General features: G+C 35.3%; 1 protein-coding gene and 1 long non-coding RNA gene across 2 annotated transcripts in view; one reads left to right on the top strand and one right to left on the bottom strand.

The window, feature by feature from the left end:
* Nucleotides 1–2044: 2044 nt before the first annotated feature.
* Nucleotides 2045–14669, bottom strand: HSPA13 (heat shock protein family A (Hsp70) member 13). The gene is made up of 5 exons (XM_015071808.3): nucleotides 14517–14669; nucleotides 12566–12906; nucleotides 8683–8896; nucleotides 6406–6573; nucleotides 2045–5101 (listed from the first exon to the last, which is right to left on the bottom strand). The coding sequence occupies exons 1-5, from the start codon at nucleotides 14539–14541 to the stop codon at nucleotides 4434–4436; spliced, it is 1416 nt and encodes a 471-aa protein (XP_014927294.1). The 5' UTR covers nucleotides 14542–14669; the 3' UTR covers nucleotides 2045–4433.
* Nucleotides 14355–27811, top strand: part of LOC113604782 (uncharacterized) — a 106681-nt gene continuing 93224 nt past the window's right edge. Inside the window, exon 1 of the long non-coding RNA XR_003426797.2 lies at nucleotides 14355–14861. This is a non-coding gene — a long non-coding RNA (uncharacterized LOC113604782). The remainder of the gene's footprint in view (nucleotides 14862–27811) is intronic.

Genomic DNA, 27811 nt, shown 5'->3' with positions numbered 1-27811 from the left:
AATGTATCATTAGTTTGAACCATATGAAATAGCCATTTTTGTAGGTCAAAATGGTTTAGTAATGGTAATTTGATATGTTTTCTAGCATAGCTTTGGTATCCAACAGTATTGAGATGTAATGCTGTATTTTAATATACACACAAATAATAGTTATAACTGATCTGTAGAGCCTTCCGCTTAGGAAACATAATCAAGAAAACTAAAAAAGGAAAATACAGTAGTTTTTAAAGCTACTGGATCGTGAGATAGGATGTTCAATTCCACTCTCACCACTTTGTAGTCCTGTACACTGGGGCAAGTTAACTTACTTCTCTGGACTTACTTGGTAGTAACAATTTTATCTACCTCCTAAAGTTTTTGAAAATTAAATCATGTAACACAAACTCTTAGGACAGTGTCTGGCATATAAAACACATTCAATAACATGTTAGCCATTTCAATATCAGCAGTCACAGCTCCTTGCAATTGGTGTCTCCTATTTATAAACACATCACAGAATGCACTGTTAAGTAAATAAAAAGGGCAAAATTGAGCCAATGTTTATGAAAGTCTATTTTATACACAGCAACTTTGGGATAACCAGGGATTAAAATAAGATCTAATCCCCATTGCTACACAATATGGCTATATTATTATCAGGTTATTATGTCACTTGAGGGAGGCAGCAGTCAGGAGAGATCTAGTTCCTTCCTGTTTTCCCAACTCCCATCTTTCTGGCTGTCATTTTCTAAGCAAGTGGGCCATCTCTAGAATACTGAAATCTTGACTTCAGGCTATATTGTGAGCTCTAGTTCTCTAAATGTGCTAATGGAAATGAAGACTAGGTAGTTCATGTGGCTACTGTGCTACTGAATTAGTAAGGCCAAGGTAGTGTGTATGAACTGGGCCAAGGCTGACTGGCTTCTCTTGATCTCTGACAAAGGTATCCAGAGTTGCTCACCTGTTTTTTTATGGATTGACCAATCTGAGTACATGGGTAGTTATGTAGTTGATCAAAGATAGAAATCTTGTTTATCTCCTGAGCATGGCACAAAGAACAAAATAAACATGAATAGACATATGAGTAAAATGTAAAAATAGGTTATAAATGGAGAAATATTTGATATTTATAAAAACATATTGTGAAAATCTTGAAAAGTATTTGCTCCAAGATGTTAGAAGGGAAGTAACACACATGCATTTTTGTGTGTGCGCTAAGATAAGCAATAAAGGTCAATGTTTGCATTCATTTATCAAATGTAGCTCATCATTAATATATTTACAATTGGTTTACTGCTGATATATGTAGTAGAAAATGTAATGTGTTCAGAAAGTAAGACTTAAATGATTTGGAATGTGACAGTGAAGTGCAAATAGGAATGCAATATACATATTGATAACACTTCAGTCACCGTGAATTCCCTCTAAACATCTGCTTTTGGCTTTCTGTTCTGATCATTTGTGTAAGTCTCCAGGTATTACAAAACAGTCTTCTGCTTTCCCTGCATTGCCATATCTATGATTTTACAGAGGTAATGGACATGAATTAATGTTGACCATGATGTGCAAAGTCCTGTTCATATATTTCATCTGATATTTAGTTGAATCAGTTCCCTTTCATTCGGTCTTGGCTAGAAGCACAGGGGCAACAAATGACACTTTGGCCAAATGTTTATGTAGTTTTTGTCCAAAGAATAAGGTGAACTTTATCAGAAAATTACAAAGTATTAATGAATCAACCAATTATGCAGGATTATTTATTAACTATAGGTTAATTTAGGTCTTGGCTCCATTATGGTCAAAGGCCATGAATTGGTATTCAGAATACTGGACATACTATTCAGATGGTAAACGAACTGTCTCTTCTAAATTAGGAAAATACAGAAATTAGAAAAATTAGAAACGTACAGAAGCAACCCCAGAGTCACGATGCAGGCAAGTAGGCAACAGCTGCTGAAGTCACATGCCATGAGCATCAGATCAGCTCTATCCCTACCTTCTCTGTCACTTGTAAACCTCAAAAATGTACTCTGGCCTAGTCCTGAATGGAAAATAAAGTACACAGTTTAAAAAACAAACTTCAAAGTGGTATTTATTTACATTAAAATGTGAATTACCTGTACACACACAAATTTAAGAGGCACAATCTGCTATGCACAAGAACTATATAGTTTTCAGTACATGTGATACACAGTAGCATCTGTTAAGTCAGTGGTTTGAGTGAAAACACAGTACCAAAACATTCCTGATACAAAATAAATTACTCATTCACATATTCTAATCATACAACAGTTAATATTTAAAAAGTTATGCACTTCAAAAAACACTAGCTAGATATACAACCAAAATGTATTGGTTTATGAAAAATGTTTTCAGATTAGGCATAAATATCCCTTTCAGGAAGCATTTTTATCTTTTAAATAAATAAACTACATCGATTTCAAGACCATTTATATATAGCCCCCTAAAATATGATCAAAGACAGACATTACTTCGTATTTTTAAAGGTGTAACTATATTAGAGAATATGCTAAACACTGCCCCCAAATTCCAACACTGCCATTCTATTTTTCAGACACAATCAAATTATTTAAATTCCCTTTTCAGTATATGAGATTAGCTGCCCTTTTTTAACAAATTGTTGCCCTAACACATTGTCCTAAACTATCTCATGTATTTGAGAAAGTCAAGGTTTTTTTTTTAAAAAATGTCAAAATTCTTCAGGTTAAAATTGATATTTTATGTGGAGATCTTGACAGATGGAACACTTTTTTCTTAAAGACCTTTGCAAAAAGATCTTTTCCAAGTCTAAAATCTATTAAAGATTCATATCGTCTGAGAGAACACTCAAATATTTTCATAATGCAGTGAAGGATTCATCTTTGGCATTTCTCTGTTAGTTCTAAAATAAAATATGTCAACAAACATTTTTTTCCTACCTACTTGACATTCCGTACACAAACTATTTGATTGAAATTGTGTCTTAACAGCAATCTCATTGCTAACATTATTTTTTTAGATCTGCGAAAAATATTAACATTCAGCTTTTTATTATGAGTAGCTGAATTGTTTTGATGTTGCTGAAATGAGTTTGCTTAGTTCTCTTTTCAGTGATTGGAAATTCAACAGCCTTTAAATTCAACAATGGATATAAAGCAGACATACTTTACATCAACAAACATGTTGACCAGATGAATATGGTATGAAGCATGCTTGTATTAAGAAAAAAAATAAATAAATAAATCTTTAAATATGGGCATCTCAGAAACAGAACTGCTTGCTATATTTTCTTTCTTGGTCCCTGTAGCTTTTCTAAACAGAAACAAACAAAAGCAAAACAAAACTGCTACAAGTGCTGATTTGTAGAAATTTTTCCACATTGCCTTCCACATTAGATTGCAACATTACTTCCAATATTCACAATTTTTTTTGCTCTCATCACATACTAACCTTAAGGCTAAAAACAGTCCAAGAGTGACTACTGTAAAGTGATAGTGGGAAACAGTAATAAGGATTTTACAAATGATCTTCAGTCAAATAACATGGGGTAAAATCTCCATAGAAACTGAATCAAGTAGGATTTGATAGTTCAAATGCAAGCTACAGTGTCCAGGGCTCACTGAAAATAAAGATACAAAAACAAAAACATAAATACTGTAGCTAATTACTGCTAATTACCAAGTCTGCAAACACTGTGGATAACAAAAAAGAGATAGTGATGATGGCTTTATTATGACATTAAGACATGTATCAAATCAAATTAATAATTCCTGTTTTCTAACCAGGCAGAATCATGGAAATCCAAGCAAATAATGTATAACAAATGAAGGAACTACAGTGTAAGTTGGTTACTTTTACTGTCAGGTACTGAAACATTTGAATAAATCACATAAGTTTGAATTTGTGAAAGCAAATTTATTACATACATGTCAGTTACTGAATATTACATATGCAGCTTATATTAAGAATACTGCCTATCTCCCAGCCAATGTAAAAATCTGACACCAATACTGTCCTTCAGTAATAGCTCAAACTAATAGTTACATGTGATAACCAAGTCAATCAATTACCAGCTCCTGCTAATACAATTTAGTAAGAACTGGGAATTGTAAAATTGGCACCAGGCAATGTTTACAGAATACAACGTTAAGTGCATATGGTTCTCTACTTCCAGAATCCAAAAAACAAAGCCACCCATGCTCCTTTAAGAGTTTTACCTCAATTCTGTCATTTTAGAAGTATTTGTTGGAATGTGATCTCTCCAAAATCAAATAGGATCAATCTGGTCACATTTCATCCTAAAACAAAATATTATGTAAAATTTCTGTGTATCTAAATGTTCCCTTTCAGGTAAATTTGTGAGATTATTTTACAGATTTTTCTTTATTGGAGGAGGTGGTCTGATAAGGAGGAAGAGATCATGAGACAATCACAAATAATCAACCCTCTATAATTCAGTTGAAGTTGGTCTTCTGTAAATGCTTATTGGGAATTTCTAAAGCACTGACTTGAAGAGGCCAAGAGCCTCCATCGATCCCTGCTTGGATGGCCACTCCTGTCACCACGGCCAGGTCAGGGTCTACAGAAGTGTTGGGATCCTTTCCAAAGAACTCTTGAATGACTTGGCGGATTCGAGGAATACGAGTAGAGCCCCCAACCAAAACCACCTCATCAATCTCAGTCTTTTCCAGGTGGCCTTCTTTTAGTACTTGCTGAATGGGTACAAGTATTTTCTGGAAGAGATCTTCATTAAGGGTGTCAAAGAGCTTCCGTGATATTTCTGTTTCAAATAACACCTGACTTTCTCCACTTTTCTTTTCAGAAAGGCCAGCTCCAAATATACTGTTCACATGGTGGCCATCAGCGGGGGAAAATCTGTCCTTTGGCAGTTCAGTGTCACTACTCTGAGGTTCTTTCTTGTCTTTTTCCTCCACTGTTAGTAATACTGACAACTGAGCAGACTGATGAAGAGTCAGGTTTAATTTGACCATTTCCACAGATTGTCTTAATCGGTGAATTTCTTCTTTCCTAGAGGGTCGAAAGCCGTATGTTTGATAGATCTGTTTATATAAGTACTGAAGCAATCTTTGATTGAAGTCCTGTCCTCCAAGTTTATTGTTTCCTAAGTTAGAAATAAAAAAGTTCATATTACATTTATGCATTTGTATGTGTATATGCATATACATGTCTGTAGTATGTATGGAAATGATATTCTAGACATACATCTCTTGCTTAATGTACTTAACTATTAAGATTTTATTCATACAAAAACTGATTAAAAATAACTGGGTTAAAAAGATTTTAACTAAAATGTGTTCTATTTAAAAACAGTGCATATCTGGTTAAAATTTTTATTTCTCTTAGCTTTAATTTTTTAAATATAATTTATTTTCAAGTTAGCACAGTGTGCTTTTGGCTGCGGGAATAGATTCCCATGATTCATCGCTTACACACAACGCCCAGTGCTCATCCCATCAAGTGCCATCCTCAATGCCCATCACCCATTTTCCCCTCTCCCCTGGCCACCCCAACAACCTTCTGTTTGTTCTCTGTATTTAAGAGTCTCTTATGGTTTGCCTCCCTCTCTGTTTGAAACTATTTTTTTCCCCTTCCCTTCCCCCATGGTTAAAATTTTTAAATGATAGAAAAGCAAATATTTCTTAATGATATCAAATAATTTTTCAGAAGATAAAGATTGACAACAGATTAGCTTTTAATTGCAATTTAAAAACACTGACTGCCATTATTCTCAAAAGAAGAAAGTCCTTATAATTAAAAAGTAGCAGTAGACATTTTGTCTTTTTATAACATGTTTGCTTGCTTAAGAGCTGAAATTAAAAGAAAAAAAAAGATGTAAAGGGAAAAGATTAATGTGGTACAAACCCCTGGCACTGAACTTGGTTCTAAAGAATCCAGTTAGGAAAAAGAAAAAAGCAGGAGTCAGACAACCTATAACTGACAACTTCTCTTTCAAAACAGGCTCAATTCCTTAAATTAAAACAAAACCTTTAAAGAAAGATTTAGAATGCAAAATCCTCTTATTTCTTAGAGAATACTATTAATAGTATTAGATTTTCTAAAGACATCTATTTTGTAAAATATATTATCAAATGAAATAAACTGATCACTCTTCATTTTAAAGGGTTTTTCTTGCTTTCTGTCCCCTTCACCACAGCCATCAAGTCCTACTGGCTCAGTGAACTACAACTGGCAGTATATTTATCTACCACGTAGGATGCCCATTTTTTTTAGACTTTACGTTTTGCTGTAAAAATACACAAATGGTGGTTATAAAATAACATACATAGATTACCAAAATGAAGTCAAAGTACACTGAAAAAAATTTTTAAATAAACATTTAACACATTAGGTGTGCTAAGGAAAGTATTGTGTGAACCTCTTTTAGTCTCCCTGTATTTTTCTTACCGGACATTGCTCGGGTTAGAAACATTCCTCCTTGTTTATTTAGCAACGACACATCTAGAGTTCCTCCGCCCAAATCTATCACCAAGACGTGAAAGACATCAGCCTTGTGGAGGCCATAGGCCATAGCTGCCGCCGTGGGTTCATTTATTACCCTCAAGATCTTCAGTCCTGTAAGATTGGTCGGAAGGAAGAACAATTCATCGGAGGACACCATTATCAAAATTTCTTCCCACTCAACCTCACACAATGTTAGTGTGTTTTCTAAAGCATGAAACCCAATGAGTAACAATGGCTTTTATTAAGGTAAGAAAAAGAAAAGCCCAGATTCAGTGGAATGTATCATTCTAGTCTTAATTAATATTTAATTAAAAAAACTCTTAGCTTCTTCTAATTTTCATTATTTTACTTGGGAATACATAAGCAATAAAAGCTTAATCATTATGTGCTATAATAAATTGCTGTGGAAATGAAAGCCTGGAGCCTGTTTCAAATTCTGTGTCTCCCTCTCTCTGCCCCTCCCCCGCTTGCACTGTCTCTCTCTCTCTCTCTCTCTCTCTCTCTCTCTCAAAAATAAATAAAACATCATATATATATATGATATATATCATATATGTATGTCATATACATATGACATATATATGATATATATCATATATGTATGTCATATACATATGACATACATATATGATATATATGTATGATATATATATATATTATATATATATAATATATACATATATATGACTTTGACAGGGGCTCCTGGGTGGCTCAGTGGTTAAGCATCTGACTCTTGATTCCGGCTCAGATCATGATCTCAGTTGGTGGCATCGAGCCCCGTGTTGGGCTCTGAGCTTGGGATTCTCTCTTACTCCCTCTCTCTCTGCCCTTCCCCTACTTGCCCTTTGTCTCTCTCAAAATAAAGAAACTTAAAAAAAAAAAAAAAGACTCTGATAAAAACAAGCAGATAAATAGATAAAAAATTAGATGAAATATTTCAATAGACACAATGACTCAAAAAGTAGACTTAAAATTTAGGACGCTCAAAAAAAAATTTAGGACCCTCAAATGCGAATCTGAAATATACAGCAATCTGATCTTGAAGATAATGTTAAACATTACAGTGAACAGTGAAAGATTCTTTGTGCAAATTTCTTGCTTTACCCTAAGTGCCACACTTAATGAGTGGTTTAGAAAGCAATATGCTATTATGCATCAGGAACCATAAAAAACTATTCAAACTCTGAAGAATTTATTTAAAAACCTTAACGCCATTTCCTTTAGCTCTCTGACTTCATCACTCACTCTGCTCTGGCCACACTACCTACTTCTCATCTTCACATGTGCCAGCAAATTCCCATTTTATGGCTGCTAAATGACTGTTTTCTCTCCTGCAACAGACTTCCTCTGTATATCTGCTTGCCTAACAACCTCACCTCCTTCAAATCTGCTTACATGTCACCTTCTCAAGGAGGCCTACTTGGCCACTGTAAAACCCAAGTCCCCCACTTCTGACCACTCCCAGCAATCCTCGTCTTATGCTGTTCTGTCTTCCATAGCACATTTCTTTCTGATACACATTTATCAGGGCTCTGCACCAGGGGCAATTCTGGCCCTCAGGGAACACTGGGCAATGCCAGAAGACAGATGACTGTCACGTCCTGGAGAGGCTGGTGCTGCTGGCATCTAGTGAGCAGAGGCTAGGGATGCTACTAACTCTCCTATAATGCATGGGACAGTTCCCCACAAGAGAATTATCTAGGCCCAAATATGCTAGGGGTGAGAAACCCCATAATATACTTATTTTTAATACAGACTTTCTGTTTCTCTCCAATAGAATAGAAGCTCCACGGAAACAGGGATTTATGTTTTGTTTGCCAAGGGACCCAATATTTCCTGAATGGTTTTAAATGAGTTCTCTTCCACCTCAGATTTAAAAAAAAAAAAAAAAAAAAAAAAAAAATATTACACTCATCTTAACATTAAAGAAAATTTATAAAAAAAATTCCTCACTGCTATCATGAACCCATGTCCTCAGTCTTTGTCACAGGACTATCTTATTGGCCGTCGTTATAATATGTTGCATTTTACATTGCGCTATAGAATTTTTTTAATTTTTATCTTTAAATGTATATCAAAATCCACCTAATTTACCTCCTTTGGGTTTATTTACATGCCTAGATAATTAGGTGGTTTGCAAAGTGATATACCTTACTACAGAAGATTTTCAAAATAAGAACATTTTGAGAAAAAATGCAACACAGGCAAGGGTGGTATTACCTGCAAGGTTAGCAGCTTCAATTGTTGAATTTCTCTGTTTTAGATCAAATTCTGCTGGTACAGAAATAACCGCATTAGCAACTGGCATTCCAAGATACTCCTCTGCCATTTCCTTTAACTTCAACAGCAGTCTAGAGCCAACATATTCTGGGGAAACGGTGATGGTCTCATTACTTGTCACCGAAAACTCAACCATTCCATTTTTGTTTAAAACCTATGAATAGGATTAGTAAAAAACAAACAAAACAAAAAGGACAGAAAGAAATGTAAAACTGTGTGTGTACACATCCACACACATATACTTGAACACATACATACATACACACTGGACTTATTCAATAAAAATTTAACTTCATAAGGTCATAAAATTTTTTGTAATCTGTCATTTACCAAGATGAGAAGTTATTAAAAGTTATACTTCAAAATCTATAAAGTGAATCAACACCATAGCTTTCAATAACAGCAGAATAACCAAATTCATCACCAAGCATATAAATGGAACACAGAAGATCTTCAATATATATTTGTTAAACGAATAAAAGAAAAAAGGTGAAATATAAGGAATAAAAGTTGCTGGATCATGTATTTGATTCAGGATCTTCTTTTAATTAACTTGTTTCCAAAAATAATTGATAACTGAACAAATGTTCTGGTCCATATTAACACGAATCATTTTAGTAGTTCATTATGTTCTTATCCAAGAATCAAGTATCATTTACATTCTTATTTCCAGGAAAACATGTATCATGTATTAGCTCCTTATCCCTGCTAATGTGGTTGTATATTTAATAAACTAGATGAGGGGCACCTGGGTGGCCCAGTCGGTTAAGCATCTGACTTCTGATTTTGGCTCAGGTCAAGATCTCACGGTTCGTGGGGGATTAGGCTTCTAGTCTGGTTCTTCACTGACAGTGTGGAGCCTGCTTGGGATTCTCTCTCTCCCTCTCCCCTGCTTGTGCATGCATGTTCTCTCTCTCTCAAAATACATAAACTTTAAAAAATAAATTAAATAAAAACAAAGAAATAGATTAATTCTAAAACATACTATTCCACTTTCACCAACAGACTATATTAATATCAATAGTAAAGACAATTAGCCTCTTCTAAGAAATTATAAGAACTTTACTCTCATCGCTCGAGACTGTATAATAGGTTTCAATGAAGAAAACTTGACCATCCACAGACCTATCTGGGAAAAACAAAAACAAGCTACGATTAAAACAGACGTATCTGGGAAAAACAAAAACAAGACACGATTAAAATAAGATTCAAAGACACCATACCCTCAGAGCCCAGGTGAAACAAACAACAAAAAAAATCAAAACACTTAGAAGCTTAACAACAACAACAAAAACTGAAAATAACCCTGTGTTGGAAAACAGTACAGAAGTTCCTCAAAAAACTGAAGCTAGGACTACCATATGATGTAGCAATTCCACTTCTGGGAATATACCCTTGTGTAGCTATCTGCACCCCCATGTTCACAGCAGCATTTACTTACGATAGCCACGCCATGAATACAAACTAAGTGTCTATCAACAGATAAATGGATTATGTTGATATACACACATAATGAAATATTATTCAGCCATGAAAAAGAAAATCCTTCTGTCTGTGACAACATGAATGGACCCTGAGAGTATTACACTAAGTGTCAATAAGTCAGAGAAAGACAAACACTATATGATCTCTCATGTGTAGAATCTAAAACAACAACCAAACTCAGATAAGCTGGTTTATCAGCTGGTTTACCAGCGGTAGGGGATGGGAGCATGGGCAAAATGGATGAAGGTGGTCAAAACAAAAGGTACAAACTTCCAGTCATAAGGTAAACAAGTACTGGGAACGTAATGTTCAACATGATAACCAGAGTTAATACCGCTGTGTGGTATATATGAAAGCTGTTGAGAGAATAAATTCCAAGAGCTCTCACAACAAAGGAAAAAAATTTATTTCTTCTTCTGTATCTATAGGAGATGATGGATGTTAACTTATTGTGCTAAACATTTCACAACATATTTAAGTCAAATCATTATGTTGTACACCATAAACTTATACAGGGATGTATGTCAGTTATATCCTAAAAGTCAGGGAAAAAATAACTTGCGTCAATACGTAATACACTCAAAATCATAATTTTGAGGACATGTATAGCTTTATATAATTTAAGCACTGCTTACGAAAGATTTATAAATTAATAAAAGATTCTAAGAATAAAGCTAAAAAAGAACAAAGAAATAAATATAAGAAATACATGGGGTAAATTTATGTTCTCCTTTGTATATGCATAAAAAAATCTGAGAATTTTATTCAATAAGCAGCACTGATACAGCTATTAATTTTAAAACCTATTCGTTTAGAATTCCACTTCATAATTACCAAAAAAAAAAGAAACAGAAAGAAAAAAAAAACCCTCTATGGAAAGAACATTTAAATATTTAAAAGACATGGGTCGGGGGTATGGATAAAATAAGCGATGGGGATTAAAGAGTACACTTACCATAATGAAAAAAAGAATTAAAATATTTAAAAGAAAAAACATCAAAGCACAACCTTACAAATGCTCAAGTAAAAGCATTAGAAAAAAATTCAAATGGATAGGATGGAAAAGGGCATTGTAAGTCTGTAAGAGTCTATAAGCATTTTTTTTAAATTTTAAGATGATTTGCCACATGAAAATTTAACATTTTTAAAAAAAATTTTTTTCAATGTTTATTTATTTTTGAGAGACAGAGAGAGACAGAGCATGAGCAGGGAAGGGGCAGAGAGACAGGGAGACACAGAATTCAAAGCAGGCTCCAGGCTCTGAGCTGTCAGCACAGAGCCTGACGCGGGGCTCGAACCCATGAACTGTGAGATCAGACGCTTAACCAACTGAGCCACTCAGGTGTCCTGAAAATTTAACATTCTTGAAAGCTCAAAAGCAAAATTATATAGCATCAGTTAAATAAAAAGAACATTAGAAACAAAAAAAAAAACACTGAAACCATATCACAAAGGTATTTTATAGTCATAAAAAAACATACACCCCAAAATAGGATTCCTAAAGAAAATAAAAATGCCAATGAACATATTAAAAAAAAAACAACTGACCTCACTAAAAATCAAAGGAATGAAAAATTAATATAAGATACCATTTTCACTTATTTATTGGCAAAGATTAAAAAATAGTAACTAGGGAAGACATAAGCATTCTAAAAGATAGTTAAGACACACAACCTTTCAGCGCACAATTTGACAATATCAATCAAAGTACTCAGAGAACTCGAATTCTCCTACTTCTACAATTCCAGTTTAGGAAATGATCAAGAAGAACACAAAGATATATGTCCAAGGCTACTCAAAGAAGTTACAACATAAGTGGAAAACCAGGGAAAAAATAAAATGTGCACTTATTGAGAATGGACAAATATAGGAATAGCCATTCCAAGTGTCCATGAAAACAATGTGAACCTATTATCCAACTGTCCGTGTCACATTGTTGAGTTTCAAACAAGTCATAAAACAGCAATGCCTAGTATGATCTCTCTCTTTTTTTTTTAAGTACACAAATGTGTATAACCTAACACACACAAAGCATCTGTCCATCTATCTGGCTATCTGGCCATTGATCCATAGTACATGGGGGCTTCAGCTTTTTGCTACAATGAAACAAAGAGCTAAGTAGACACTCAGAGGATGGCAGAGCAAGGATACAGCTAAGGCTCTGAGTCCATGATAGCGCTGTGGAGCCAATGAATCAACTCATTCTGGAATTGCTGTAGGTCTGCTCGTTGTAACATGACTTCCACGCAGATTAGGGCGAAACAGAATGTTGTATAAGGCATCATTTGCAACAATATGCTGAACTAAAATTAAAATAGATTTTAGCCTAATCACTTACCTTAAATGGGTATCTGCCAATCTCAGCCTCCAGCTCTTCTGGGGTAAATATCTTGCCTATGAATCTTTTGGCATCATATATTGTGTTCTGAGGATTTGAATCTGCGAGCTCTAAGCTTTCATAACCCACATACACATCATCGTCAGTAAAGGACACCATGCTGGGTATACTGATATGCCCATTTTCATCTGGAATGACCTTTACTTTTCCTGTGCCAGGAAAAAACACCCCAACCGAACAGTAGGTGGTGCCAAGGTCAATGCCAATCACTTTAGGAGTAGGCAATGGTAAATACTGTTGTGCCAAATAGCCAGCCAACAGGAGAGTCAAAACAGCTGATCCTGAAATACAGGCAAATTAAAAGATAGGTCTTAGTAAACTAGTATGATACGCTAAATTACTATAGCAAACTCCCTTTAATATCACTCTTTGAGATAAGACTAATAATCCACACTCTCAAAATATTTTCTTTTATAGTACTAATGGTAACAATTCTCTCAGGCATCAAGTTTTTCATAATGCAAAGTGATCATAACACAATTAAAATGAAGGAACAACAACAACAACAAAAAACTCCTCCAGTTGTAGGTCTGTGTACTTCACCTTGGTGAATGAGAAGTAAAAACTTTTAATTGTGCTGATGCTGACAGGAAAACCCATTTATCTCTAGCGAAAGCTAGATAAATGTTAAATATAGGTGCATTTCAAATTCTTGATCATTTGGTATTTAGATCTTATAGCTTTCTACACAGCTTTAATTATCATTATTAAAAAGAAATTTCATTATTAAAATTTCCACAGCAAACACTTTGTTATTATCGTAGGGCTAAAACTCTACCCCTTCATCTCCTTTCTCTTTCCAAAAGAATGAACGGGATAAATTGGTAAAATGATTTTGAAAGTTGTTTAAATATTAAACTATCACATTACAACAGAACACAGTTAACTTCTTGTATTTAAACAGGAATTAAGGAATACTTCTTGAGGAGTTAATATGTAGGGAAAGAGAACCATAAATGTGGAACCCTGAAGGCAACATAAAGCGCCTTGAAGGCAGGTTTTGTTCACTGTTGTATCCCCTCCACCAGGAATGGCTCCTAGCAAATAGCAGAGGCTCAACTAATATTAATTGATTAAAACACACACACACACACACACACACACAAATATGAACAAACGTCATGCAGATTGTAAACATAAGTGATGAAGAAAGATGCCACTTTGAAATTACAATTAATCTGTTATTTGTTTTCACGACAGAATATCCATACGTGTTACATACGACCCCAAACGTCAATCGGTAGGAGTCTGTTTCACTAACTGTACGCTCATCTTCAACACATAACTCAAAAAAAAAAAAAAAAGAAAAAGAAATAAAGAAAAAAAGGACATCAAGCGCCAACCCCACTTTCCACTTGCTCCTACGTGGGAAACTTCAGAAACATTTCATCGTTTTCCCGTTCGGGGAGGATTAATTGCTAAACTCGATGGGTGGAAGGAGCATCAGACCACACATCCAAGAGGCCTGACCTCTCAAGATGCAGCAGCATCCCAGGACTCTGCAGCTCAGGCTGCTGGTGCTGCTCCTCCCCTTTCCTCTACAAAGAGGTCTTGGGGATGCACGTTCTTGCGGCCTCTCGAAGGCCTCAATTCAACCAATGACTCAAAATCGACGTTCTTTTGAAAAGAACCGTTCCTGAGGCCCGATATCCTTGGGATGTACGCAGAGGGTTGCCGCCGGCCCTGCATGGCCTACTCTGGCCCAGGCCATTCTAGACGCGACCCCCAATTCGGCAACCCGAAGAGCCAAAAACCGACTCTAAGTCATCTTTTCGAAGCCCTTCCCACTGCGCGAATTCGATCCAGGAGGTGACAACCACCCCCGCCTATCCCCGCCTCCCCAAACCGCTCGAGTGCTCGCAACAGCCACAGGGAACCCCTGGTCACTGACCTAAGATCGTCATCTCTCCGGCCATCACAGTCCCGCCGAAGAGGCTTGGGATGACTGTACCAGACGTGAGGTGACGCCCCCACACCGCCCCGCAGCCCCAAGGCCTACTGGGTAATGTAGTTCTTTTTCTCCGACGCAGTCGGAGAAGCTACATATATGACCAGAGAAGGGACTTCATTTACCGTCAGGTCGCAGGACTGAGAACTTCCATTCAACAGCTGCCAGTGACGTCTAAGCCGCCCTCCTACGCCGGGGCTACGGAACCAATGAGGCTGAGGGGGAGGAGAGCCAAGAAGAGGGACTGGAATTTATAATCAAACCTGAAGCGACTGGAGCCAAGTAGAGGTAAAAACAAACGATTTCTTTAGCGCCGCCCTGCCGCTTTGCATTATGGGAAGTGTAGTTCCGGCCTGCCCCTCTTCGCTGGAGGGAGCGTGAGGACAGTTAGGTTATTGCTTCGTTTGGCCCTGTTCCTAACCAGGCCCGGGTTCGAGCCTTTGCTTTTTCGTTATTCCTGCCTTTCAAAGAGTGCTCCTTTGCCTAGATCTAGATTCTGCATGGGGATCCTTTAAGCGCCCCTCACCCCTCCAGCCTTCCTACAACAGCCCCTACAGCAGTGTGGGCACAGAGGCAGGCTGATGGGGCATCGCTGAAACTCCCAATAAAGCTCCTCAGCCCTCTACTTTTGTTTTGGGATAAAAGTATTCAACCAGTCTTCAGTGAATGTGATTTATTCAAGAGAGCAAGGAAGCATTTTGTCTTGCTAACACCGAAGTGGACTATAACTAACGAAAACAGAACACTTGAGGTTTCTCTTGAATTAAGTCACAATTGGTAGGAATTGCCTTCATGGACAAGTCCTGTAACATATAATGGCCATTTAGGACACTTGTGAAGTGTTTTCTCAGGTCCGTGTCTATAATATGCAACCCCCCCTCCCCTTTTTTTCTTCTTTTCTTCTTGGTTACTGGGTAGTACTTAATGGCTCTTTTTGAGAGCGTTTTGTCTTTTATTGCTGTTATTAAAGGGCACCAGAACTATGATCCTGGAGAATTGAAATGTTTCCTCACCTTAGATGTAAATCAAGTTGATATCCCTGTTGACAACAAGTCTACCTGCTGGAGTAATACACCACCACTGGCTTTCTAGCTGCTTAAAACACATACATGAAAATATTATGGTTATTGAAGGTGAAGGAAGTATAGTTAATGGGGATTTATAATAATCTCTCCACTTTCGTGCATTGAAAAAAATATTTCACAATGTAAAGCATAAAAAGTATGTGTATGTCTAGGGAGTACTATTGAGTATAATTTCCCTATGAAGAACACATAATTCACTCAATTCATGGATATTATTAAGTATAATGATCATATTAACAAACATTTATTGACCATAGTGGTAACCACTGGTAACAACAGAAGGAGAGACAGAAGGTAAACACATACATGTAATTGATTATGGTATATGCTGTGAAAATAAAGGAAACCTCATCTAAAATGGAGCCCAGAAGTCTTGAATGGGTAATTCTCTGGGACTACCACTGGTTGTCAGTTGCAGACTCCACCAGAAGGAATCATACCTTGCATGCTTAGCAGGAAGAAGCTTAATTTACTGCCCCAGCAGGAGGAAGTAAACTTATCTCCTTGACCAGCAATAGCGATAGCCAATGAGAAGTTCAAACTCTCACTCAACTCCAACAGACTTTTAAGAAAGAGCTTCACAATTTCATCCTTTCCTCCATAAAAGCAAGCCACTGGACTTTGTGCTCTGGACTTGCCTGTGGTTCACTATAGTTTGCTTGTCCCAAGTTGCAATTCCTCTGCTATTCCTGAATAAACTCACTTTGCTAATAAAATAACTGGCTAGTTTTAGGATTGACAACACCGTATTTGCGGTATGGACAGAGGGCAGAAACAGAATGGAATAAACACTGTAATTTTATCTTGAAGTTGAGAAGACTTAGTGAAAGAGAATATGTGTAAGAAATACTTAGAAGAGTAAAAGGGAGCCAGGAGATGGGTTAATAGGATAAAATGAAGCAATTGGTTGAAGGTGTCCCAGAAAGAGGGAACTGAATTACCAAGAGCATATAAACAGAAAATAATCTCATAGGTTAGATGTTCTGGATCATAAAGCAATAGGTGAAAGTCTGAGAGGGAGGACAAGAGATATAAACCAAATCAAGAGGATTAGTCATTTGTGGCAGGCCCTATTATCCCTATTATCCCTGCCACCCACTCCTTCCTCCTTGTTAATAGGATCCTGATATGGTCAAGAAGTAGGTAGAGCTCACATGATCTCATCGTGGAATGCTCTTAATATAGGAGAGAAACTAAAATAGAACTAAACACTTTCCATTTTTCCATTACATTACTGCCTTAACAAATTACCACAAATTTATTATTTTACATTTCTGTAGATCAGAATTTTGGTATGGATCTCACTGGATTAAATCAAAACAGCAGACGGTTACATTCCTTTCTGGAGATTCCAGGGGGGAATTGTTTCCTGCTAGATAGGAATTGCTGGCAGAATTTATTTCCTTGGCGATTGGAGGATCAATGTTCTTATTTTCTTGCTACCTGTAAATTTAGGCTTATTTCCAGCTTCTAGAGGCCACCCACATTACTTAACCGAGAGACTTTCTACCTCTGTGGCAACAGTAGACTCAGAAGACATCATGTGATTAAATTGGACCCACCTGGACAATCCAAGATAATCTCCCCATCTCAAGCCCTGTAACTTAAAAAAAATATCTGTAAAGCCTGTTTTGCCTTGCAAAGTAACATAGTCACAGGTTACAAGAATTAGAATGTGAACTTAAGCCTACCACAATTTGCTCTCTGGTCCCCAAAGATTTGTATCCATCCACATGCAAAGTCTCATCCTACTACAGCATCAACTCAAAGTCCAAGAAACTCTTGTAAACATCATCAGCTCAAAAGTTCTAAATATCATTACCTAAATCTTCTAAAGTGAATGGTAGTTGTGGTCACTTATTCCTTCTTGTCTGCTTATAACCAGAGGAACAATGAAATACTTAGATAAGAATGTTGGTTATACTAATGTTAAATAGAACTGCAAACCCCAGAGTTGGGAAATAAGGATGAGGGCAGGGATATGGAAAGAAATGTGGATATACCGTTTTCTTCATTTTTCTTAGCAGGGAGTTCATAGATATTTGGAATGGAGAATTTAAGAAATCAAAGCTTAAATAGATAATTCAAGGTTATGAAGGCAACTTTCTGAATGACTAAAAAATGATAAAATATACAGATAAAAGAATAGGTTATAAAGAAGAATAAGTAGGACAAAATTAAAATATATACTTTTTTCAGTTTTTCCTAGAAAAGTGTCAATACGTGTCATTTAAAGTTAAATTTAAAAAATCTATGTACCAAAACATATGAAAAAAGGAAGCAATAAACCAAAAAAATTTACCAGATAACAGATTTAGGATCAATTGTTATTGTATGCATAAATATAAATAGGGTGGACTAAAAACTACCAGATTGTCTTTTTTTATTCACAGTTGTATTTATTAGAGACTTTTAAATAGATAACTAAATGAAGTTCATAGCCGGAAAATAATCTTAGAGGGCATCTGGATCCACCCCTTTATTTATAGAGAGAAAAATAGAGGCCAAGAGAAGTCAAGAAAATTATGATCTCAATTAGTGTTCATTCTCTTAATAAATTATACTTCACCTTCAATTTGGTGATTAGAGGTAATCTTTAACAATAGTAGCTGAAGTGAAAAATTGTCTAATTATATATCCCGATATTTCTCATTATTATTTCAGAAATGTGCTCCATTAGGAAAATCACTGCCAAATAATAAAAATCTTACCATATATCAATCTAATTCAGGGGACAAATTGTCTTTGTTGTTGTTTAATTCACACTTATTTCTCTTCCCTCATCTGTATACAAAAAGTTCATTGAATGGAAAATTGATCCAGTTCTCTGCACTTTCATTAAAAGAAGAAGTGTATTGAAACTAAAGTTACATTGCTAGATTCTATGAAGCACTATAATATTGGAACATAAAAGATTACTACTATGTTAAAATTATGCCATAATAGGACAGATCTCATGTATTCAGCCAGAGTATTTATACATTTTTTCCTTCTGCTAGACTGTTATGGTTCCATATATTTCTGTTTTCAGGGGATTGAAAATTTATTGCATGAAGATTTTTCATGTAAAGGTATTGGTAGGAAATAAATTTGATTTGTAACTAAAAAGCTGATACTAATGTTTTTGTTTTTTCACAGAATCTCATTATACCTCCAAACTTTCGAAAGATGAATATGTTTGCCTTTTATTTTAAAAATAGCTTATATTTTCATTATTGTCTGTAAGTTTAAATTAATTTAAGTGGAAATGTATATCACATATGTTTACAATAAGAAATGTATGATCAAAGATATATCCCAAACAACAAACCAGCACCAACCTTAGAATTATTACCAGTACAGTTGAAAATGAGATAAGAATACTCATTTACAACTATTATATAAGAGTACTTTGGAATTAGCAGTCTCTGCAAAAAATAAATAGAAAGTATAAATTCGAGAAAAATAGGCAAATCTATCATCATTTTCTAATTATATGATTATTGTATTAGTTCAGGCTACTATAGCAAAATAACATAAGCTAGATAGCTCATAGACAACAGAAATGTAATTCTCATAGTTCTGGAGGCTGTGAAGTCCCTGTTTCCTGGTTCAAGACTGCTGTCCTCATTCTGTGTCTTCACAGGGTGGAAGGAACAAGGGAACTCTCTGGGGTCTTTCATAAGGGTATTAATCACATTCATGAGGATTATACCCTCATGATCTAACTACCTCTCAAAGGTCCCACCTTCTAAAATTATTATATTGGGGATTAAGTTTAACATAGATTTAGGGGGTAAGAAGGAATGATTGCCTTAAAGATGTGGTTCCATTGCCATTGTCTTCTATTGTTTCTTTTGGAAAGTCAGTCATAAATCTCATTCTTACTTTCTGAAGTTAATCAAATCTTCTGAAATCTTCTTGTCTTGTCTCTGCCTGATTAAAAAGTTTTTCTATTTGTTTTTGAGCATTTTACCTATGTTTTGCCATGTATAGTTCCTTTGTATCTATCCTTTTTGGGGTTGACTGAGATTCCTGGATCTCTGATTGATGCCTCTCATAAGGCTTGGAAAAATTCTCATCCATATCTCTTTAAATATTGTTTCTGTCCCTTTTCTCTTCATCTGAGATTCCAGTTACACATACATTAGCTCATGTCTTATATTAACTTTTTCTCCTATATTCATTTATACTCAGTTCTTTCTGTTCTATTTTTTTCTCTCTGTGCTTCAGTTTGAATATTTTTCTGTTTTTATGTTTACTAATAGTGTCTTTACTGTGTCGAATCTGGTATTAAACTATTCCATGAATTCTTAAATTCATATATGTATTTTTTCGATTCTAGAATGTTTCATTGGTTTTTACATTGATTCTAATTATATGTTGAAAATATCAATCTTTTATTCTTTACATAATTTACTTTATTTAAAATTATTGTAATCTTGTTATTTACTTTAAAGCTCTTGTCTGTTTATTCTGATGACATTCATGGAAGGGACGTGGTCTCCTTATATCATCTTATTTTCCCCCATTTCAATTACATTTTCCTGCTTCTTCCAGTGTCTCATATTTACTTTTGCATGCCAAAGAACCATGAAGAGAGAGGTTGATGTATTTCCCTCAGCATTTGCCCTTTTCTTTGTTACACACATGGGCTGAGGGCAGATCATCTCAGTTCACAAGGGAATTTAGCTTGGTGGGCACTTAATTGTAACTTAAGATAAATTTAGTACTTCTATGGTTTCATATATTTCAAGTAGAGAAATTTTCTGTGTTTTTGTGGACCCCACCCTCTAAAGGGGCTTTGTCTCCTCAGCTGTGCAAAAAAGCAGGAATTTTTGCACCACCCCAACACTCACATTTGGGCTCCTTTAGATTCTATTGCCGATGACCACCCAAAACTCTGCTGATTTCTCTTTCTGTAGCAAGTTTTTTTTCTTAATTTAAGTCAAGCTGGATCTTTAGTATGTACACGGAAGATTTTGCAAATGCTCCCAATGAAGAGAATTGCCACTGGTCTTATCTTGCCCAAGAGGAGCTATTCCATCCCTGGAAACAATTCTTCTAGTCCTCTTTGCTTTCTCACTACTTTCAGGTTTGCCTTTACAAACTTGAGTTACATGCCTTTTTTCTTGTTTATTGAAACAGGGGCTAGAGCTTGCTCCTATGTTCTGCATTCTACTCAGGGGTTTTTATTTACTTTTATTTATTTATTTTTGAGAGAGAAGGAGAGAGAGAGAGAGAGAGAGGGAGAGGGAGAGAGAGAGAGAGAGAGAGAGAGAGAGAGAGAGAGGGAATGAGAGAGGAGCAGAGAGAGAGGGAGACAGAGAATTCCAAGCAGAATCCCTCTGCCGTCAGCTCAGAGCCTGACTCAGGGCTTGAATTCATGAACCATGAGATCGTGACCTGAGCTGAAATCAAGGGTCTGATTCTTAACCTACTGAGCCACCAGTCACCCCTATATTAAGGGGTTTTAAGTACATAATTTAACTTGTTTATTAACTTTTTTTATGTTTATTTTTGAGAGAGAGAAAGGGAGAGAGCAAGAGCCAGAAAGGGGTGGAGAGAGAGGGGAACAGAGGATCCAAAGAACCTCCACTGTGCTGACAGCAGCAAGCCCAATGTGGGGCTTGAACTCACGAACCTTGCAATCATGGCCCGAGTGGAAGTCAGATGCTCAACCAACTTGAGCCCCATCTTGCTTGTTAACTTTAAGTGATAAGTCATTGCTGGTGTGAATACTGTGATTCACAGTGTTCACGGTATTCACAGGATTGAAAAGGATTTTGAAATCACATTCGGATTCTTGGGGAATGAAAGCCATAATTAATTAACAATGTCTACCATGGGTTTGGATATGGAGGTGTGGCATGCATGCTATTCCTATGTCTGATTGCACTATTTATTACTGTGTGCTAAAAACTTTGGTGGGTGGTAAATGTGCCCAAGACAGAGGAAGATGAAGAAGGAAACAGGCAAGTACAGTGCAGACTATGGTGGAGGTTTCAGGAGACAAGGGGCTTTGTTGTCTTGTTCTTCGTTATATTCCCTGTTCTTAGAACTGTGAGTGCCAAATACATGGTGGCTGCCTAAAATATATTAACTGAATGAATAAATAAAAGAAGTAAATACCGAATGGATATGAAAGGATATGGGTGAAACACTTTACTAAGTCTTAGGGATCCAGCTGCTTAAAGACTCTGACTATGTCTAGCACATTTTAATATTTTCAGAGCATGCCATACATGAATATTAGATGCTTTGTGATTGAATGAATGTGTATTGGAACATGTCATCACATATATTTCTAGTGTTACTAAAATAATTGGATTTATCCATGAACTATTATCTATTCCCAAATTGTGTCAAATGCTGTATTCACTGAGGGCGATTTTTACTTAAGCTAATAATGATATGTGAGTTTGTACAAATAGCATGATTATATCTTTAAATTTATTGTGCCAAATGCTGCATAAACAGTGTGTTCAACAACCTGACAAAATAATTTTATAGGCTTTTATCTTCTTTAATGAGTATTAGTATATTCTGCCATGAGGCTAGTCATTCAAAGATCACACTACCTTGAACTTGAAGATCAAAACAAATGATTAGACTCATGAAAGATAAACCACTTCTTTCTGGACAATCAATTTTTAATGATGAGTTTGAATTTAAATATGTATTATTTGAGCTGTCTTTAAGGTATAACAGTCTATGGTTTGCTAAAAAGTTTATTAGAATTATTAATAAAACATAAAATAATAGTAGTTACCTATTTACTTCTATAATAGCTGCTTTGTATATATTGTAAGCTTTTTTTGCAAGATTTGTGATAGATTAATAACTTTTTAAAGACAGGAAACAGATTTTGAGAGTTAGCTAAGGGAGAATTTGAAACTAGGTCTGTTTATTAAAGACATTAACAAACAACCTATCTTCTTGTCTTAGTCAACTTGGGCTGTCATAATAACAAAATACCATAGATTAGGTGGCTTAAGCAATAGAAATTTACTTTCTCATATTTCTAGGGACTGTAAACTCCAAGATCAAGGTATCAGGTAGCAGCTGATTCAGTTTCTGGTGAAAGTTCTCTTCCTCGTTTGCAGAGGGTTGCCTTTTCTGTGTGTCTTCACATGGTTTTAAGAGAGAGGGAGGGGGCGTGGGAAGGGAGAGAGATTTCTCTTCTTATAAGGTCATAATCCTTTTATTTTTATGTATTTAAAAATTTTTAAGTTTATTTATTTAAGGGGCACCTGGGCAGCTCAGTCAGTTAAGCATCTGATGCTTGGTTTGATTGAAGTCATGATCTCACAGTACGTGAGTTCGAGCCCCATGTCAGGCACTGCACTGACAGCAGAGGGATTCTGCTTGGGATTCTCTATCTCTCTTTCTCTGCCCCTCACTGGCTCACGCTGTCTCTGACTCTCTCAAAAGAAATAAATAAACTTTTTTGAACAAGTGACTGAGCCACCCAGGTGCCCCGGTCATAGTCCTTATAGATTAGGACCCCACCTATATAACCTCATTTAATCTTAATCACCTCCTATAGATCATATATATATAGTCACATGGAGCTTAGGGCTTCAATATAATAATTTGGAGAATGCAGTTCAATCCATAGCAGTTTTTAAACACTATAATATGCAGTTTTGTAATTAGCATTGTTATCATTTTTAAATGAGGATGAAATATTTTAATATATTGAGTTATTTTTCAGTTATTTTATTTGTCTTCTGGGTGTGATTCATTTTGTGACTTACAGTTAATAACTCCACGAGTAACTCATGGCACAGAGTAATGGTGAAATAATAAATGCATTCCACCACCTGAGAAGAATAAGTTTATGGTCACACAGACTTGTGTTCTTATAGGATTTTTGATTTTTTCTGTCTCCAAAGTATGAGTAAGTTATGCATTGTTTTCAATGCAAATGACACATCCTTTAATTGTTCTTGCTAGCAGCTCTAGAATTCAAAGCGTAAACTCAGCTTCTGGCCCCTAAATTTAATTATGCCTTATGATTTGGCACTTCAAGTGTCTAATCCTCCTTGCCATCTTCATTGTTCCTCAGCCCATCAAAATATTATGTTGTCACAGGACGATCATTAGATTTAAGATATGCTTTTGAGCACATGAAGAAAACTGTCCTGATAGTTAAAAAATTATTTTACATAGCTGGGCCGGCCAGTAAGGGAGTTAATATGGAGTCTAGAATATGGCAGCTTTTCAGGTTTCTTTTTTCTTTCAACAAAGAAATCCTTAAGAAACGTGGTCTTTTCAATGTATTTATTTAGTTTTCTATAACACATAGTTTTGGCCTTAAATTTTTACCTAACATAAAGAAGAAACTTGACAGAGTTGCAAAATAAAATAGCTTCTAACCTTAACTACAGACAGGCTGGAGACAAAGGAGAGAAGGGAAGGGAAGGGACATTCATAATCCATTGATTCTATTCAAATGGTCTGATTCAAATGTTTTAACAACAATCTGAGATTTTAGTGATAAGTGTTGAAAGGTTTGCCTAAATTTTACCAAATTTGCCGTATGAAATACATGAAGATATTCAAACTGGGATGAAATCCACTAATTGAAACAAAATAGTATCTGTTGTCTGGTAGAGCAGAAAAATTCTGGTCTAGTTAGTAGAAGACAATTCCAGGGCCAGCTCGGTTGTACTGATTACATACTTCTTATATCTCTTTTATCTCTGCTAAAGAGAGATGGCATCGGAGTACCTTTTTCTTCCAAAATGTGACTGATTTCCTTCTTCCTCTCCTCCCTCCCTTCCATAAATATTTGTTTTATACCTACTGTTTCCTAGACACTCTGCACACAGTAAGGAACCAGAATGAAAGAATTCCTGAGCTCAGGGAGCTTATAAGAGCCCAGACATTTAACACTTAGTTGCTGAAATAGTCATATAATTTTAAGTGTGATAACTGCTTCAAAGAAAAATTTACCTTAGTGGAGAGGAGGCTTTTTAAAAATATTATTTTATGTCTTTATATATACTTAAACTCCCATGTATTGAAGGGAAGCATTCAGAGTCTTTTTTTTCCCCCTTACTGCAGTGAAAGAAAAATTTAATTGATAATGGGCTAAAATTTCTATGAAGAAAATAACATTTGTAATGCAGTCTAACTTGGGCTTCTTTTAGGCTAACAGAAGGACTCTTATAAATACATTTTAAGCAACATTATCTGTCCATTTCCTAAAAATTTTCTTTTGCACTATTCTAGGAGATTTCAGTGCCTTCTACTTTAGGAATTACAAAAGTTGCCAATGAGTTGTTTTATTCATGAAGATGATGAGCTCAGAGGATTAGGTGAAATATACTGTGCCCTAGATTTCTCCTTTTTTTTAATGTGAATTTTTTTCTAGATTTTAGGCCAGCTGAAAGCACTCTCTTTATATAGCTTTTTATAAAAAATCTCAACAATGCAGTAGTATATAAAATTAGAAAGAAAACTTTTCCCCTTCAAACAATCCAACTTTCCCATATGGTGTCTTTCCTTGAAAAAAAATGTTTTTGCATAGATATGCATAACATAGCTATACATTTTTATTAACAGGAATGTGTTTCTGTGATACAATTTTGTAATTTGTATATCTTCCTTAACTACACACACACACACACACACACACACACACACACACACACATACACAGTGGATCTTTTTCCATGCCATTGTACATAATTCTGTTTTCGCTCTAATAGTTACGTAATTTTCCACTACGCTAATGTACTGTAATTTATTAAACAGTCAGATAATTGGGTAATGTTGGATACTTGTGTTATTTCTAGCTTTTTGCTAGTATAATTCTGCAATGAAATCCTTCTGTGTCTGTTTTTCCTTTTTCTATAATTTTTGTGTACCAGTAATTGAGGTTAAAATTTATACAGATTCAGAATTTTAATAGATATTGCTATTTTGCCATCTAAAAAGCTGTGTACCAAATTATACTCTTGTATATTCATGTGTATTTGCCCCTGTCCCTCCCTGCCTTCTGGCCAGTGCTGCATTTTATCAATATTTGCTCATTTCATAGGGAAGATTACATTGTCGTTGCTTTATTTTTGCAATTATATGTTTACTGGTGTTGTTAAAAATCTTTGTTAATGTTTATAATTCACTTATACTTATTTTTCATATCCAAACTTATTACTGATTTTACCTATTATTTTGTAGATACTTACTATTAATATTCACATCAAGACTCACAGTTATATGCTATAATAGTTTTTCTCAGTATGTCATTTGTTTTATTTTGTTTATACCATCTTTTTGTCATGTTAAAATTTTACATTTTTATATAGGTAAGTCTCTTTTTTGGCTTTTAAAATTGGTATCATGCATTAAAAGAACTTCCCAGATTAAGATTTAAACAATGCTCCCCCACATTTTATTCTTACATACTTATATTCTTAAATATTCAAATCTTAACATAAAATTTTTATAACATGTTGCAAGATTGATTTCCAACTTTATTTCTAAATATAAAGGCAATTGTTAAAATAATATTTACCAAATAAACTATTCTTTCCCCACTGGTTTGAAATGTTTCATTTACCATATATAAAATTTCCATATGCACATGAGTCTTTGGTTGACTGTTGTGTTTCATTAATCTGATTGTCAAGGTGAGTAACATACAGTTTTAGTAACTGAAGCAGTGTCATAAATATTTATATCTGGTTAGACAAATATATGCTTATTATTCTTCATTTTGACAATTTCTTGTCTCTTTACATTGACCTTCTTTTCCACATGGACTTAAGAGTCAACTTACTTCCCTTTCCTCTAAAAACATTACAAGGATTTTGATTAAAACTTTAATTTTATGTATTAGTTTGAGAAGAATTGACATCTTTAGAACAATGAGATTTCCTATCTAGGAATAAGATATATTTATACATTTAATAAAGATTTCTATGTCCAGTGTTTTAGTTTTCCTCAAATAGTTGTACACATTCTCTGTTAACTTTATTCCAAGGTATTCTGTAGCTTTTGTTGGTATTGTTATGCAATCTTTGTTAGAGTTATATTGCCAATTAAAAACTTTTAAACTGCTGATTTTTGATACATTAGATCATTGAATTTATTTATACTTGATTTGTTTCTGATTTTCTAAGTAATGATCATCTCCATGTAATGATACTTGGTTTCTGTTGTGGAGTAAGGAAATAGGGAAGGAATTCCCAGCAAATGGGTGGAAGCATTTTTCTTTTCATGTGTACTATGTAGAATGGTGTTATTGGGAATACTGTAAAACCTTGGATTGCAAGTAACTTGTTCTGTGAGTATTCCGCAAGATGAGCAAACATTTCTAATAAATTTTAACTTGATAAAGGAGTGACCTGTTGCAATAGGAGTATGTGACGCTGAATGGCACATGATCACAACTGAGCCAATGGTTCTCTCTCTCTCTGTCTCTCTCACTCGCTTGCTGTGGGATTGTGGGTGATTGTCTCCCATGCTCAGATGCTCCCATGCTCCCATGCTCAGAGTCAGCCGTGTCTGGAAGAAATCAGTGATTTTTCAGAACAGTGGAAGGTGCCCACAACTGGCATTAGTTTATTTTTTGTCACTTCAAAGCACCTATGTGAATGGTCCTTTAATTTTCCATACAAGAGTAAACTTAGGGATACTTTGCTTCATTCTAGGTTGAGCTGCCTGCAGATCTAGACCCTTTCCTCTGCTGCCATTTACATTAAATATAGTATATGACAAGGGTTTATTAATACTGTACTGTAGTCAACATCTGTGTGAGCATATATAATGGCTCCCATGCAAAAAAAAAGTTTGATAAGAAAGGTGGTAAGAAGAAGGAGATGATTATGGTGGAAGTTAAGAAGGAAATCATTGAGAAGTAGGAACAAGGTATGCAAGTGGCTGAAATTGCAAAATTTTATAAGTCTACGTCTGCATCTTGTATGCAGAGGAGTAGAAAAAGGCAGAAAAATTCCTCACTTCAAATGAGATTAGGGAGATGTGTAAAATGTGGGAAACCGTGCAAAATTTTGTAGAAAAGCACCACCCAAATAAGACTGTACTGTGCGAGCGATAAATCTGTTTAATGACAATGCAATGTCACATTTCCACGGAATCCTCAAAAGGAGGCAAAAGCAAGTGTTATTGCATAGGTTCCCTGTTAAAGATTCCATTGAGCCA

The sequence above is a fragment of the Acinonyx jubatus genome, chromosome C2 (assembly GCF_027475565.1).
Source record: "Acinonyx jubatus isolate Ajub_Pintada_27869175 chromosome C2, VMU_Ajub_asm_v1.0, whole genome shotgun sequence".
NCBI classification, from domain to species: Eukaryota; Metazoa; Chordata; class Mammalia; order Carnivora; family Felidae; genus Acinonyx; species Acinonyx jubatus.
Note: the sequence above shows the minus strand (reverse complement) of the source record. Positions and strands in the feature narration are given on the sequence as shown.